Raw genomic sequence first — 13,346 nt, 5'->3', positions numbered from 1 at the left:
GATCCAGGTTTGGGACAAGTACTCTTAGGTGAGAAAACTCCAGCAGAGATTTAAAAGCACAAAGCATGCAGCAAAGTAAAGCATGGAAATATAGGCCATTGGACCTTTAAAACTTGCGCTTCCAAAGTTTCCCTCTTCCCCTAGCAAAAAAGACCACAGGTTTGGTAAGTTTAAAACGGTTTACTTACTAACCTTCCAAAAATCAGAGTCATGTGCTTTTCCACACAGCATTCAGAAAAAGTTGTGCAAGTAGTGCAAGTAAAACTTGGCTTAGTTACAAAGTAGTGAAAGTTTCTAAATTATTGATATACGAACTCAAGAGTGGCTTGTGAGAGCCATTTGTTCTGGACTGGAGCAACAAGCTCTTTACATGTGGAGTTATGCAGGTAGATTGGAGGTTGAACAATAAGTCTGATTACTTATTTCCTCCCATGGTGAAGAAATGAAGTGGACACACACCATTTTTAATGAATCAAACTTCAAAAATTTTGGACTGGCAATTATTAATAATCAAAAGAAGAACTTTTTAAACGTCAATCAGTTTTGTTGAGAAGTGATTTTAAGTCCACTGAAATCTTTAAAATGTGTATTGTAACAAAGGGAGCTGGAACACAGTTAGGCAACCTGAATACTTTAGGATTGATACACGCTGGCTCAGTTAACAGATAACTTAAGGGGAGTTACGAAACAGATGTTTGCTAAAAAAAATGGGACGTGCTTAGGAGATATCTGCAAGAGAGAAATGGATATATTGTAATTTCCATGGCAGCCTTAGAATGACTGGCTTATAAAGTAATATTAGAACCTATAAGAATTGTCGGTATGAACGGATTTATTGATGTACAAAAGAGACTATAAGAAGACGAAGAGAAAAGTATGTACTTTGCAAAAAAAAGAAGAGTTGCGCTATGGGAGGTGACGGGAAGTCAACAGGATAATAATAATGTAAACAAATTTGTTGTCTTTTGTTCAATGATAATTTTTATTTTTGTGAGATGTCAGTGGATGTATGTATTTTAGTTTGAAATATCTGTTCTGTTTGTTTTGTTGTAAAAATTAAAATTTAATAATAATAAATAATAATAATAATAAAAACTTTAGGATTGATGCACATTCAACAAAGGTACAGTATCTGAAAAACTTAAGGGAGATAAATCTAACAGATTCATCAACAAGCCCAGCTCCTGGTCAGTTCGTAGGCACAAATTTCTGGTAAATATTATAGTGCTTTCTTTCTTTTAACAATGCTAGTACAGCAGGTAATTGTACCAGCACAGAAATACTGCTGTAATGTGACCATAGAATAAATTGTTAACATTATGGCTGTATCCAATAATCCTTTGCTTCAGTGTGCCAGAAAGACAAGATGTGTAGGCTTTAGGTTCGGAGAGAATCACTCATTATCATCCTTTCCCATTATACTCCTAGGATTACTGCATTTTTATTCTTGCTTGGGTTGACAGATACCTTAGAAGCAGGTTTGCATTTTACTCCAAATAAAGATTTCTTTCCATACAGAAAACAGCCAGCACCAACAAAGTCAATTTCAGTATAGCTAATGTGCATTCATACTGATTTGCAAATATATAGAGAAAATCCATTGGGGAAAATAAATATGCTTTTCACCCTTTCCTTCAAATAAGCACCATCTTTCCCCAGCTTACATAGATTGAAGAACTGTGTTTTTTTTGGGGGGGGGGGAAACCTTTACAGCGTATGGACACCAAGCATTTTTCCCGACTTCACAGCAGCAGATTGTAAGAGCGACTCATTATTGGGCTCAATACACAGTTTTCTTCAACTGGATAGGTATAATTTCTTTTCTTTTCTTTTTTAAAAGTTCAGCCTGAAGTGAATTTGCTGTAGGCTGCAATCCTATACCTAGGAGGAAGTCCCCTTGAACTCAATGGGGTTTACTTCTGAGGAGCCATGTATAGGATTTTTATGCAAATTAGATATGCTAAAGGAGGAATCTAAGGCAGAGGTTCTAATCTTGTCTTAGAATTAGTTTCATTAGGGGGGGGGGAGAACTGGCTGCCAGGAATGGAAGGAGAGATACATGCTACATTTCTAACAATCCTTGCTTGCCTGAATGTCTAGGCATGGTAGTCTGTGACCTGCCTGCAGTGAAATGTTTGCTTCTAATGCACACCTTTTCATTCATGGAACTACACCCATAAGTCATTATTATGAAAAGCACAAGCCCAATGTGAGAACTACTTGCACGGGAAGAATTTCAGAGTCTGCCCTGAAAAGAGGACCCTCTTAATATAAAAATGCCATGCTTTCCCTCTGCAGTACAATTCCTACAGAGAGCAAGGAAATGTAATCATGTCCTGCTGCACTCAGAACACCAGATCTTTATCCCCCCCTCACCGCCATGGGCCAACTTTGGCAGGCATACGGGAAATGATGGGATACGTATCAGTGTGTATTTTTGTACAAATTCTTCAGCAACACCTTTCCATATACAACAAGACAGAAAGAGGAGAAAAACCTGAAGTCCATAGGGAAGAGATTCCTGTTTCCTCAAATGAGCATGTCACAAGATAGAGAATGTAAGACAGAATGGCATGGGGGTGGAATGATTAGGTCTCCAAGGAAGAACTCTACAAGAAAGTAGGCAAGCAGATTTGAAAAGGTCTCCTGTGAGATGGTATTTCTGTAAGCACTGGGAAAGCGAAAAGAGGTTACTACGGTACTTAACGTTCAATTTAACAATGTGGTAGTAATGTTTAACACGGCGACCCAGTCAAAAAAATAATAATCTCACCTCCTAAAGCATGTTTTTCATCCTTGACACATGTGCCATCTAGAGAGCCAATAGTATTGCAATGGCATTGCCGACATGGATTGCGACTAGCTGGGAGCACCTGTGTAAGGAAAGCAAGGGCAACTAGGTTACAGACAAAACAAAATTATGAAACATAAGCACTTAATTCGAAAGCTTGTCATATTCCTCTCATTGGCAATTGCGCTAATATTTCTCTTCTCTGGTAAACAACATGCCCCTCCTGATAGGAAAGCGATGTTTACTGAATTGCATCCTGCTTCAATTCAAGCAGAAATCTAGCTGGAAGCCCTGACCCTCTAGTGCAGTCTTTCATATCAACACAATTTACTTTCATATCGTTGTGAATCTCTCCTTTACCAATTTCCCATTGTGAAAGGCCACTAGTAGGCTGTCAGAATTAGAATTTAACCCTCCAAAAATGGCAATCAAAACAGTGTTTTACCACTTAATAACCTAGCACCTTATGGTGAAAATTATGTCTAGGTCTACAGAAGATAAGAGTAGGTCATACTTTACCCCCTTTGGCCTGAAGTACCCATCAATGCAGGTTTCACAGTTGATGCCTGCCGTGTTTTGTGTGCAATTAATGCACACTCCACCCCCTATGTAATCCCCACGGATATTCAGACTCTGCTTTCTGTCTGCCACAGACTGATCATAGTAACATTCTTCAGCTTTCCCATGACAATTGCAAGCTGAAAAAAGGGGAAAGTGTATCAGCAAACGTCGCATCGGTGCAGACATATAGAAACAACGTTTTACCAGAAATTTAACAATATTCTTTCATCATTTTGACACTTGCGCTCTGTGTATTGAAACAAATGGCATAAATATCTCATCTACAAACAGCTTTTTCTGGTCTTTAAATTAATAAGGGACCACTCGCAAATGATGTCAAAGCATTCTTCTGGATATTTCCTTTTCAAATCATTTTGTTAGTAGAGGGACAATCCTCAATGCTTTTTCCAGTCGTTGTATTTTAGGCATGTCAAAGTGCCATTTTAAAATCAGTATAGACACGTCACTTTTTCTAAGTATATGGGTTGAGCATGAAAGCGTTGGATAGAGGAAGGCCATTATTTTTGCAATGCCTTTTTTTACTCCAGTATTAAATCATTACAAATGGTTGGACGCTTTGATAGCTACTTTCCAGTTGTTCAAAATTATTTACATACAGTATACTTGAAAGAGAACATTTTAACCAGGATTAACCACTAGTAGGTATCATTGTTTTAAATGCTAAGCTATGGTTACATTTTTCCCACTGACATTATTGGCACACATAAAACAGCTCTCTGCCTCATTGTTTTTCACCAGTTGTTGAAGACCTTTTATTCTGGCAGGCTTTTATCATATGAAGCAGAGGTGGCCATGCATTTCCCCACCAGCAGACAGCTCACACATAGGTTGAAGCTGAGCAGGCCTGGAATCCACTGCGTCCCAAACTGTGTCCTAAACTGCTCTCTCAGTCAGCTCCAGCTGGCATCAGGCCCAATCCAGGCCTGATTGCTGTGGCAGCCTGGAGCTGGCTTGTCTGGTTTTGTTTTGTTTTTAACCAATGTCAAAAACAACATCTAATTGGAGTCTTTCCATTACCTTCACACTCATGCTTTACAAGGAAGGTCCCTGCTCGCCAAGGCTTCTGGTTAAATCCAGGGCAACACCGATCACAACTTTCTCCACATGTGTTGTGTTCACATTGACAGGAAGATCTCTAATTGAGTTGTTTAAAAAGGAAGTAGAAAGGGAAAACATTAGAGCAGCTCAAAAGGAATGTCTTAGACAATTGGAAAATGTCAGTCAATGTCTCTTGGTACTCTAGGGAGAAGGGATTTGCAGATGTGCTGAGTAGCTAAACGCAGATAGGAAGGGGAAAGGCCTGGTTTAGATGTCCTATCAACCTTGATTTGCCAAGAACCAACAGCACCCAGGATAACATGCTAACTTGCTGGCAGGTGAATCACTGCTGATTACCAGGCAGGAGAGGGACAAGGTGACAGGGAGGTCAGCATGGTGCAAATGCACTGGCAGGACCACCAGATTGATTCTGCTAGTGTGTTTGCACTGCACTGAACTCCCTACCACGTTGACTAATCCCCTTTCTCTCCCAGTAAGTAGCAGAGATATGCATGTTGGGAAGCTAACACAGCAGCTCTGAGGAGTTGCTTCTGATGTTGTCTAGTGAGCAGAATTATTTCATGTCATTTTATTGTAAGAATTTTGTCAAATATTTTGCTCCCTTGAGTTTTAAACACAAAAAGTAAGAGATATGTACTTGATCAAAATAGCTAAGGAATGCCTGGTCTCCTTTAATGCGGTCTTTGGCTTCACTTTAAAGATAGATGCAGCCAATAGAAAGACTCCAGCTGAAATGTGTCATACAAGTTTAAGTTGGTGATATATGAGTAAGACCCATGAGTAAGACCCATTAAGCATGATGGAACTTACTCTGAAGCAAACTTGCATAGTACTGAACTGCACAAATGTTTCAGCTATCTCTATTAATGCTTTTTATCTGATCTGCTGTATTTTATGCTGCATTCCATATGGGACAGTTTCATTGTTCTCTACCTGTTTTCATTACAGTATTTTGGCATCACATCTATACCCATATGCCTTACTTAGAGGACAGCATAATTTTGATTGTATTATAAGTTTGAATGGACTAGGGATGGGCAAGTGAGTCCATGTCAGTTTTGCAGGTGCTCTTGCAATAGTCTGTTTTGTTACTTTTCCACATTAATCGTCTAAACAAATATTTAAATAAATATTTTATTCTTTATTTAAATATTTTATTTACTCTTAATTAAACAGAGTTTTATCAAAATTCTAAACATATTGGCTTGTAATCAGTGTAGCCCGGAGGCATGTTTTCTGTTGGATTCCCCCAACCCTATGGAGCAGATTTGTGGAATGTGCAGGGTACATGCAGGGGAATAACAGTGGACAAATTCCCATTGTGCAAGTGGGAGTCTTTGCATTAGCTTCTGCTAGTATTATTGATTGGATGAATACAGTCCATTCGATCTCAATGTACACATTTTCTCAATGTATTTTATTACATTTGAAGCATTGCATTTGAAGCATTACATTTATTGCATTTGAATCATTTCAAAACGTTTCACTGTATTTTTTCTGCATTTTGACACTTTTTTTTTTTAGCTAAAAGCATATCACAAAATTGAAAGAAGTGCAAAATCAGAAGGATAATTTTGTTCCGAATTGTACATTAGTGTGGGAGGTGTATATCAGGTCACTTTGCATTGGAATTTACAGAAACATAATACCTCAAGCATCCCTAGATGGGACTTGAGAAGTGAAATGTGGTGACATAGGCTTTTATGCATATGGGGAAATAGCAGTATTGGATTTCAATAGCACTGTGAAATATTAAGTGTTGGCTTTTTATATATAGATTTTTACAATTGACACCCTAATTTAAATTTACATATTAATACAACCTATGAGCAGCTCTGGTTTAATAGTACAATTCTCTTCTCTTCAAAACAGCAAAAAATATCCTTAAATTTGAATCATGCTTTGCGTTTGGAAACCTATACTGTATATGGAATCTTAAATTAGGCATTTATAGTATGTCCATATAGTATGTTTATAGTATATTGTCTCCCTGCTTATTTAACTTGTATGCAGAATTCATCATGCGAAAGGCTGGACTAGATGAATCCCAAGCAGGAATTAAGATTGCCGGAAGAAATATCAACAACCTCAGATATGCAGATGACACAACCTTGATGGCAGAAAGCGAGGAGGAATTAAAGAACCTTTTAATGAGGGTGAAAGAGGAGAGCACAAAATATGGTCTGAAGCTCAACATCAAAAAAACCAAGATCATGGCCACTGGTCCCATCACCTCCTGGCAAATAGAAGGGGAAGAAATGGAGGCAGTGAGAGATTTTACCTTCTTGGGCTCCTTGATCACTGCAGATGGTGACAGCAGTCACGAAATTAAAAGACGCCTGCTTCTTGGGAGAAAAGCAATGACAAACCTAGACAGCATCTTAAAAAGCAGAGACATCACCTTGCCGACAAAGGTCCGTATAGTTAAAGCTATGGTTTTCCCAGTAGTGATGTATGGAAGTGAGAGCTGGACCATAAAGAAGGCTGATCGCCGAAGAATTGATGCTTTTGAATTATGGTGCTGGAGGAGACTCTTGAGAGTCCCATGGACTGCAAGAAGATCAAACCTATCCATTCTTAAGGAAATCAGCCCTGAGTGCTCCCTGGAAGGACAGATTGTGAAGCTGAGGCTCCAATACTTTGGCCACCTCATGAGAAGAGAAGAATCCTTGGAAAAGACCCTGATGTTGGGAAAGATTGAGGGCACTAGGAGAAGGGGACATCAGAGGACAAGGTGGTTGGACAGTGTTCTCGAAGCTACGAACATGAGTTTGACCAAACTGCGGGAGGCAGTGCAAGACAGGAGTGCCTGGCGTGCTATGGTCCATGGGGTCACGAAGAGTCGGACACGACTAAACGACTAAACAACAACAAAAGTATGTCCAGATAAGAGTTGGAGAACAGGTGAGGTCCCTGCAGACTGGAGGTGGGCAAACGTTGTCCCCATCTTCAAGAAGGTAAAAAAGAAGACCCAGGAAATTAGCAACATTGATACCAGGAAAGGTCCTGGAACAGGTAATTAAGCGGTTGGTCTGTGAACACTTAGAAAAAGGATGTTGTGGTTACTAAGACCCAGAATAGGTTTCTTAAAAACAAGTCCTGTCAGATGAATCATTTCTTTTTTTATAAAAAATAGAGTGGCAAGATTGGTGGATGAGAGGAATGCTGTGGATGTAGTGTATCCTGATTTCAGTAAGACTTTTGATAAAGTCCCTCGTGATATTCTTGCTGAGAAGCTGGTAAAATGTGGACTGGACAAAGTAATTGTTAGGTGGATTTGTAGCTGGTTGATTAACTGATCCCAAAGACCACTCATTAATGGTTCCTCCTCATCCTGGAAAAAAGTGATAAGTAGGGCTCTGTCCTGGGCCAGTTGTTGTTCAACATCTTTATAAATGACTTGGGTGAAAGCATTGAATGGATGCTCATTTGCAGGTGACACCAAAATGGGAGGGGTAGCTAATGCTGCAGAAAACAGAATCAGGATTCAAGATGACCTTAACAGACAGTAGAACAGGGTCCAGAGACTAACAAACTGAATTTCAATAGGGACAAAAGTAAAGTTCTACTCTTAGGCAGGGAGAGCCAGCTGCACAAATATAGATGGGGAACAGCTGGCTTGCCAGTAGTGCATATGAAAAAGATCTAGGAGTCTTAGCAGACCACAAGCTGAACATGAGTCAATAACAAAAAGAAAAAGAAAAAAAGATAATGCTATTCTAGGTTGTATCAACAGAAGTATATTGTCCAGATAAAGGGAAGTAATAATACCACTGGTAATACCTTGGTCAGACTACACCTAATGTATTGTGTCCAGTTCTGGATACCACAATTTAAGAGCATAGCTGCCAAGTTATCCCTTTTTTAAAGGGATTTCCCCTTATGCTGAATAGGCTTCCTCGCGAGAAAAGGGAAAACTTGGCAGCTATGTTTAAGAGGGATATTGACAAGCTGTGTTCAGAGAAGGGCAACCAAGATAACAAAGTATCTGGAAACCAAGCCTTATGAGTAAGAGTTGAGGGAATTGGGTATGTTTGGCTTGGATAAGAAGAGACTGAGAGGAGATATCATAGCCAACTTCGAATATCTAAAGGGCTGTCACATGGAAGATGGAACAAATTTGTTTTCTTCTGCTCTGGAGAGTGGGACCCAAACCAATGGCTACAAGTTACAAGAAATGAGATTCTGACTAAACATCAAGAAGGGCATTCTGATGGTAAGAGCTGTTTAACAGTGGGACAGACTTCCTTGGAAGGTTGGATGGCCATCTGTCATGGATGCTTTAGCTGAGATTCCTGCATTGCAGGGGGTTGGGCTACATGACCCCTGAGGTGCCTTCCAACTCTGTAATTCTAGGATTCTATGAGATTTACATTCAGAACAATTATTGGCCATCACTTTTAAATTCTGACGTAACTGAAAATTCAATAAAATGCTTTTGTTTATTTATCAGTTTTTAAAAATATGTATGTTTGTTATTGGAATGAAGTGCAAAAACCATAATTAATTTGATTATTGTTCTTTAAAGCAATTAATTTAACAGAATTTGAAAAATTTGAAGCTCTAGGCAAAACAAAATACGTTTCAAGGAAACATGTGACTTTCCAAACCTGCACAATTTGTCACTCAGTTTTGACAACATGCATAGACATTAGCACAGTAATAACCATTATTTATTTACAGGCATCTATTAAACGGATAGCATTTACTTTTATAAGGCACAGCGTGACAAACATAATGGGATGAAAGAAAGGATGGCCACAGGAATTCATCTAGAGATATTTTGTAAGCATGCTGTCCTATTGGCAAAAATTGCAATTCAAGTAATAATTTTTTAAATGTAATGTTTTGCTGCTGGTGGGCTCCTTTGGGAAGAAAACCAGGGTATAAACTTAATAACATAGACAATTAAACACCTGAAAGTCCATCTCATTCCCTACAGACTTTGTGTGGTGTTAACATTGGCAACAGGTTGAGGAGGCAATCCTCACCCTATGTCTGCCGGTATGAGCAACTGAGGATTGGGGTCTCCAGCTCCAGATAATTTAAGCCCCAAATCCACCTCAGTCAGCGATATGCTGGCCTAAGTCCCTCATGCTGTGGCACAACCTTCATAGCAAAGCCTGGTGGAACATAAGCCAGCGTAACCTGAAAAGGGGATATTCTTAATAATAATAATTTATCATTTATACCCCGCCCATCTGGCTGGGTTTCCCCAGCCACTCCGGGCGGCTTCCAACCGAATATTAATAACAATACAGCATCAAACATTAAAAATTTCCCTAAACTGTGCTCGGAAACGTACTGGGAGCCAGTATAGATCTCTCAGGACCGGTGTTATGTGGTCCCGGCGACCACTCCCAGTCACCAGTTTAGCTGCCACATTCTGGATTAACTGCAGTTTCCGGGTCATCTTCAAAGGCAGCCCCACGTAGAGTGCATTGCGGTAGTCCAAGTGGGAGATAACCAGAGCATGCACCACTCTGGCGAGACAGTCCGTAGGCAGGTAGGGTCTCAGCCTGCATACCAGTTGGAGCTGGTAGACAGCCGCCCTGGACACAGAATTAACCTGTGCCTCCATGGACAGCTGTGAGTCCAAAATGACTCCCAGGCTGCGCACCTGGTACCTCAGGGGTACACTTATCCCATTCAGGACCAGGGAGCAATCAAAACCATATATTTAAGGATGGCAGGTATCAGATAGGGTTGCCATATTTTGAAGAGCAGAAAAGAGGACACATTTGCTGATTTCTACTTTTAACTACGGATCACTATGCCAACTCTCATTTTAAAAAAGGGGGCGGATCCCAGAAAAAGAGGACATATGGCAACCCTAGGAGATGCTATAATGATTTCCTTTTTAAGGTTCAAGGAGATTTGCAATATACATACATTTGTAGCTAGATTCAGTGGGCATGCCTTTGCGTGGCCATAGCAAATGCACATTCCTCCAACGGAGATGTCTTTCACAGAATAGTAATACTGCAAATGAATATAAAAATATTATATTAATATGTTTTAATAGACAAAAGTAATTAAATTGAAAACAAATTCAATGAAGCACAATCAATATGTTTTAAGTGTAGTATTCAAACAACTGTGAAACTATAATGGAAATTTACTTTTTAAATATTTTTAACATTTTTGAACTATTTTAAGACATGTCGATAGATTGTATTTCATTTTCAGTGGAAAATGGGCATGAATACATTGAAAACTGTGTATTATTTTTTATCATGTTCCAAAACAAACAAATTAGCTCCTCTCCTCCAACCTCCCCACCCCCACCCATTCAATTCACCCACTATTTAAAACCTTTTTCTTATGAGGCAATAATCAATATTTTTATTTATAGAGATATTTATGGACATCTTTTTTAGCCAATCTTGTGTGGCCCCCACCCCCTAGCTACAGTGCTACAGCCGTGCCTATATCCCAGCTGAGACTCACCTTGCTGTAAATAAAGTAAATGTAAAGGACCCCTGAACAGTTACGTCCAGTCAAAGGCAACTATGGGGTGCGGTGCTCACCTCGCTTTTCAGGCCAAGGGAGCTGGCATTTGTCCACAGACAGCTTTCTGGGTCATGTGGCCAGCATGACTAAACCGCTACTGGCACACAGAGGACTGTGACAAGTGCCAGAGCACACAAAAATGCTGTTTACCTTCCCACCACAGCAGTACCTGTTTATCTACATGCAGTGGTGTACTTTCAAACTGGTAGGTTGGCAGAAGCTGGGACAAAGCAAAGGGAGCTCAGTCCATCCCACGGATTTGAACTGCCAACCTTCCAATCAGCAAGCCCAAGAGGCTCAGTGGTTTAGATAACAGCGAATTGCACCCAAATGGAGATTATTGCATCAGTTCATTGTGGTACTAGCTAATTTCATGAAACAATGATTTGTTTGTTTCTTTACAAATTGCCCCCAAAACATACTATATACAGTATAGCAATTATGTGCATTGTTGAAAACATTCCACCCTGCATCACTGGCAGCGGACCACAATGCCACATATATAACCTAATACTCTTGTACTCTGTTTTAATGAATCTGAAATAATTATGAACATTTCGTTCCCTGTAAGCAGGCACAAAACAGGTGGAACACACTCTCATTCTTTCAGTCTTTCAAGTACAAAGGGTGCAATAACATAACTAATCTGCATTAAGTGAACTTGTGTATCTGCTCTTGTATTCACACTGTTGTTCTATGCAGGTGAAAACTGAAACACTGGTTGGGATCTAATGCAGGCGCGTAGCAAGGGAGGGGCGAAGGGGGTGGTCCGCCCCTAGCTCCACTCTGGCAGGGGCAGCTGGGGGCAGTGCAGGGGCAGCGCCCCCGGCCCCTGGCCTGCCCCTGGCCGCCTCTGCCCGCGCCTCCTCCCCCCGAGCAGGAAGAAGCAGAGCGCGCTACAGAGCGGGTTGCCGGGAGGCTGCTTCAGAGTGCGCCAGCCGAGCAGAGCAGCAGCGCCAACCCGGACGGACTGCGCATGTGCGGACATGCACAGTCCGTCCTGGCTCATCCTGGCGCACGCATCATGCATCGTACCATCAGGATGCGTGCGCGCTGCGGAGTGGCACCCCACCCCCAGGTGGTGCCGCCCCGGGCAGCCAAGTGGCACCATTCACCACTGATCTAATAGACTACTTTAGTTTCACCATAGGCTTCCATATACTCTGTGGAACTTTGGACCCTTTTTCATTGAACAGCTGGCCCCCATGAAATATGGGGAGTTGGCATCTGTGTCAGGACTTACCCTTCTTGTAACTATTGGGTCAATTTCATTGAGATCTCTATGTGCAAGCATCATTAAATCAGCATTCAGGGTCCGTATCCTCTGAAATCTCAGGCGAATATAGCGAGCTGAAGTGAATTCTAGAAGAGCTGGAGAAGGGTCATCTGCACTTGGCCGTCCATTGATCAAAGATGTGTGAATCTACAAAGGAGAATAAACAATAGGAGTGTGTTAAATGAGAGTTCTCACTCTTTCTAAAACCACTAGGGCTGTAGCATTCAGCATCAGGTATTGTGGTAGGGAACATGAATGCTTGAGGAATTTTATATCTGTGAATTCTGAAGCAGACTGACCTAGGCCGATGTGCAGCTTAATGTGTAATTAACCTTCGGGTTTCACACTTATCACAATTTTACAATACAATGCTCAGCTCAAAAAAAGTACCAAGACTTGTTAAATATGTACATTTCACGATAAAGACATTTAGAAATATGTATAATTAGATAAAAATTAATGTACATATCATCTTATCTTTACATATAGTATCACATATACACTTTGTGATAAAATGTGAAATTTTCATACAGATTTCTTAAAAATCACAGACTAATGTAAAACAGACATGTTAAATTAATATGGTTCTAGACCAATCCATTCATCACCAGTGGAGAAACAACTATGCTTTCAAAATAGTCTTTCTCTCTCTCTCTCTCTTTTTCTTGTATATGTCTCCCTCCATCCCCTCATCATTCTAAAATTCTGCTGGGTAAACTGACGTGAGCAAATCTGAGGAAGTCTGGTGAATCCTAAAGGGGTTAAAAGGAAGGATTGGCACTGTTGTATGATAACTTAGAAGGACTTTGAAAGCATTCTAGCATCTAGTAATGTCACACTAATCTATGGCAGATTGCAGGTAACCATTTTAGCTTTCACCATATGATACAGATGACCAAGCTATAGATCCAAACTGCAAATGAGACTGCTTCTGGTAATTATGAGTTCTGCATTTTAGAACTGGTCTACACATGAGATCTGTGAGTGGATCACTCCCCCCCCCAAAAAAACCTTTAAAATCAGGGACCCTCAAACTGGATGGATGCAGTAATGCCATAGAAAGATGCCTTTAATATCTCTTCTCTGCAGTCTTCGCCTTCAAGCTGATATTAATCCTCCTGGGGG

General features: G+C 40.4%; 1 protein-coding gene across 8 annotated transcripts in view; it reads right to left on the bottom strand.

Annotated features, from left to right (window-relative positions):
* LAMA2 (laminin subunit alpha 2) overlaps positions 1–13,346 on the bottom strand; it is a 377,555-nt gene that overhangs the window by 226,709 nt on the left and 137,500 nt on the right. For all 8 annotated transcript variants that reach the window (XM_060272671.1, XM_035109029.2, XM_060272672.1 and 5 more), the window contains exons 5-9: positions 12,189–12,368; positions 10,325–10,414; positions 4,391–4,508; positions 3,311–3,489; positions 2,774–2,873 (exon numbers count right to left, since the gene is read on the bottom strand). In XM_060272671.1, the coding sequence (XP_060128654.1) occupies positions 2,774–2,873; positions 3,311–3,489; positions 4,391–4,508; positions 10,325–10,414; positions 12,189–12,368 (667 nt within the window). The remainder of the gene's footprint in view (positions 1–2,773; positions 2,874–3,310; positions 3,490–4,390; positions 4,509–10,324; positions 10,415–12,188; positions 12,369–13,346) is intronic.

This window comes from Zootoca vivipara, chromosome 3 (genome assembly GCF_963506605.1).
Source record: "Zootoca vivipara chromosome 3, rZooViv1.1, whole genome shotgun sequence".
In the NCBI taxonomy this organism is placed as follows: Eukaryota; Metazoa; Chordata; class Lepidosauria; order Squamata; family Lacertidae; genus Zootoca; species Zootoca vivipara.
This window is presented reverse-complemented; position numbering and strand designations above follow the sequence as displayed.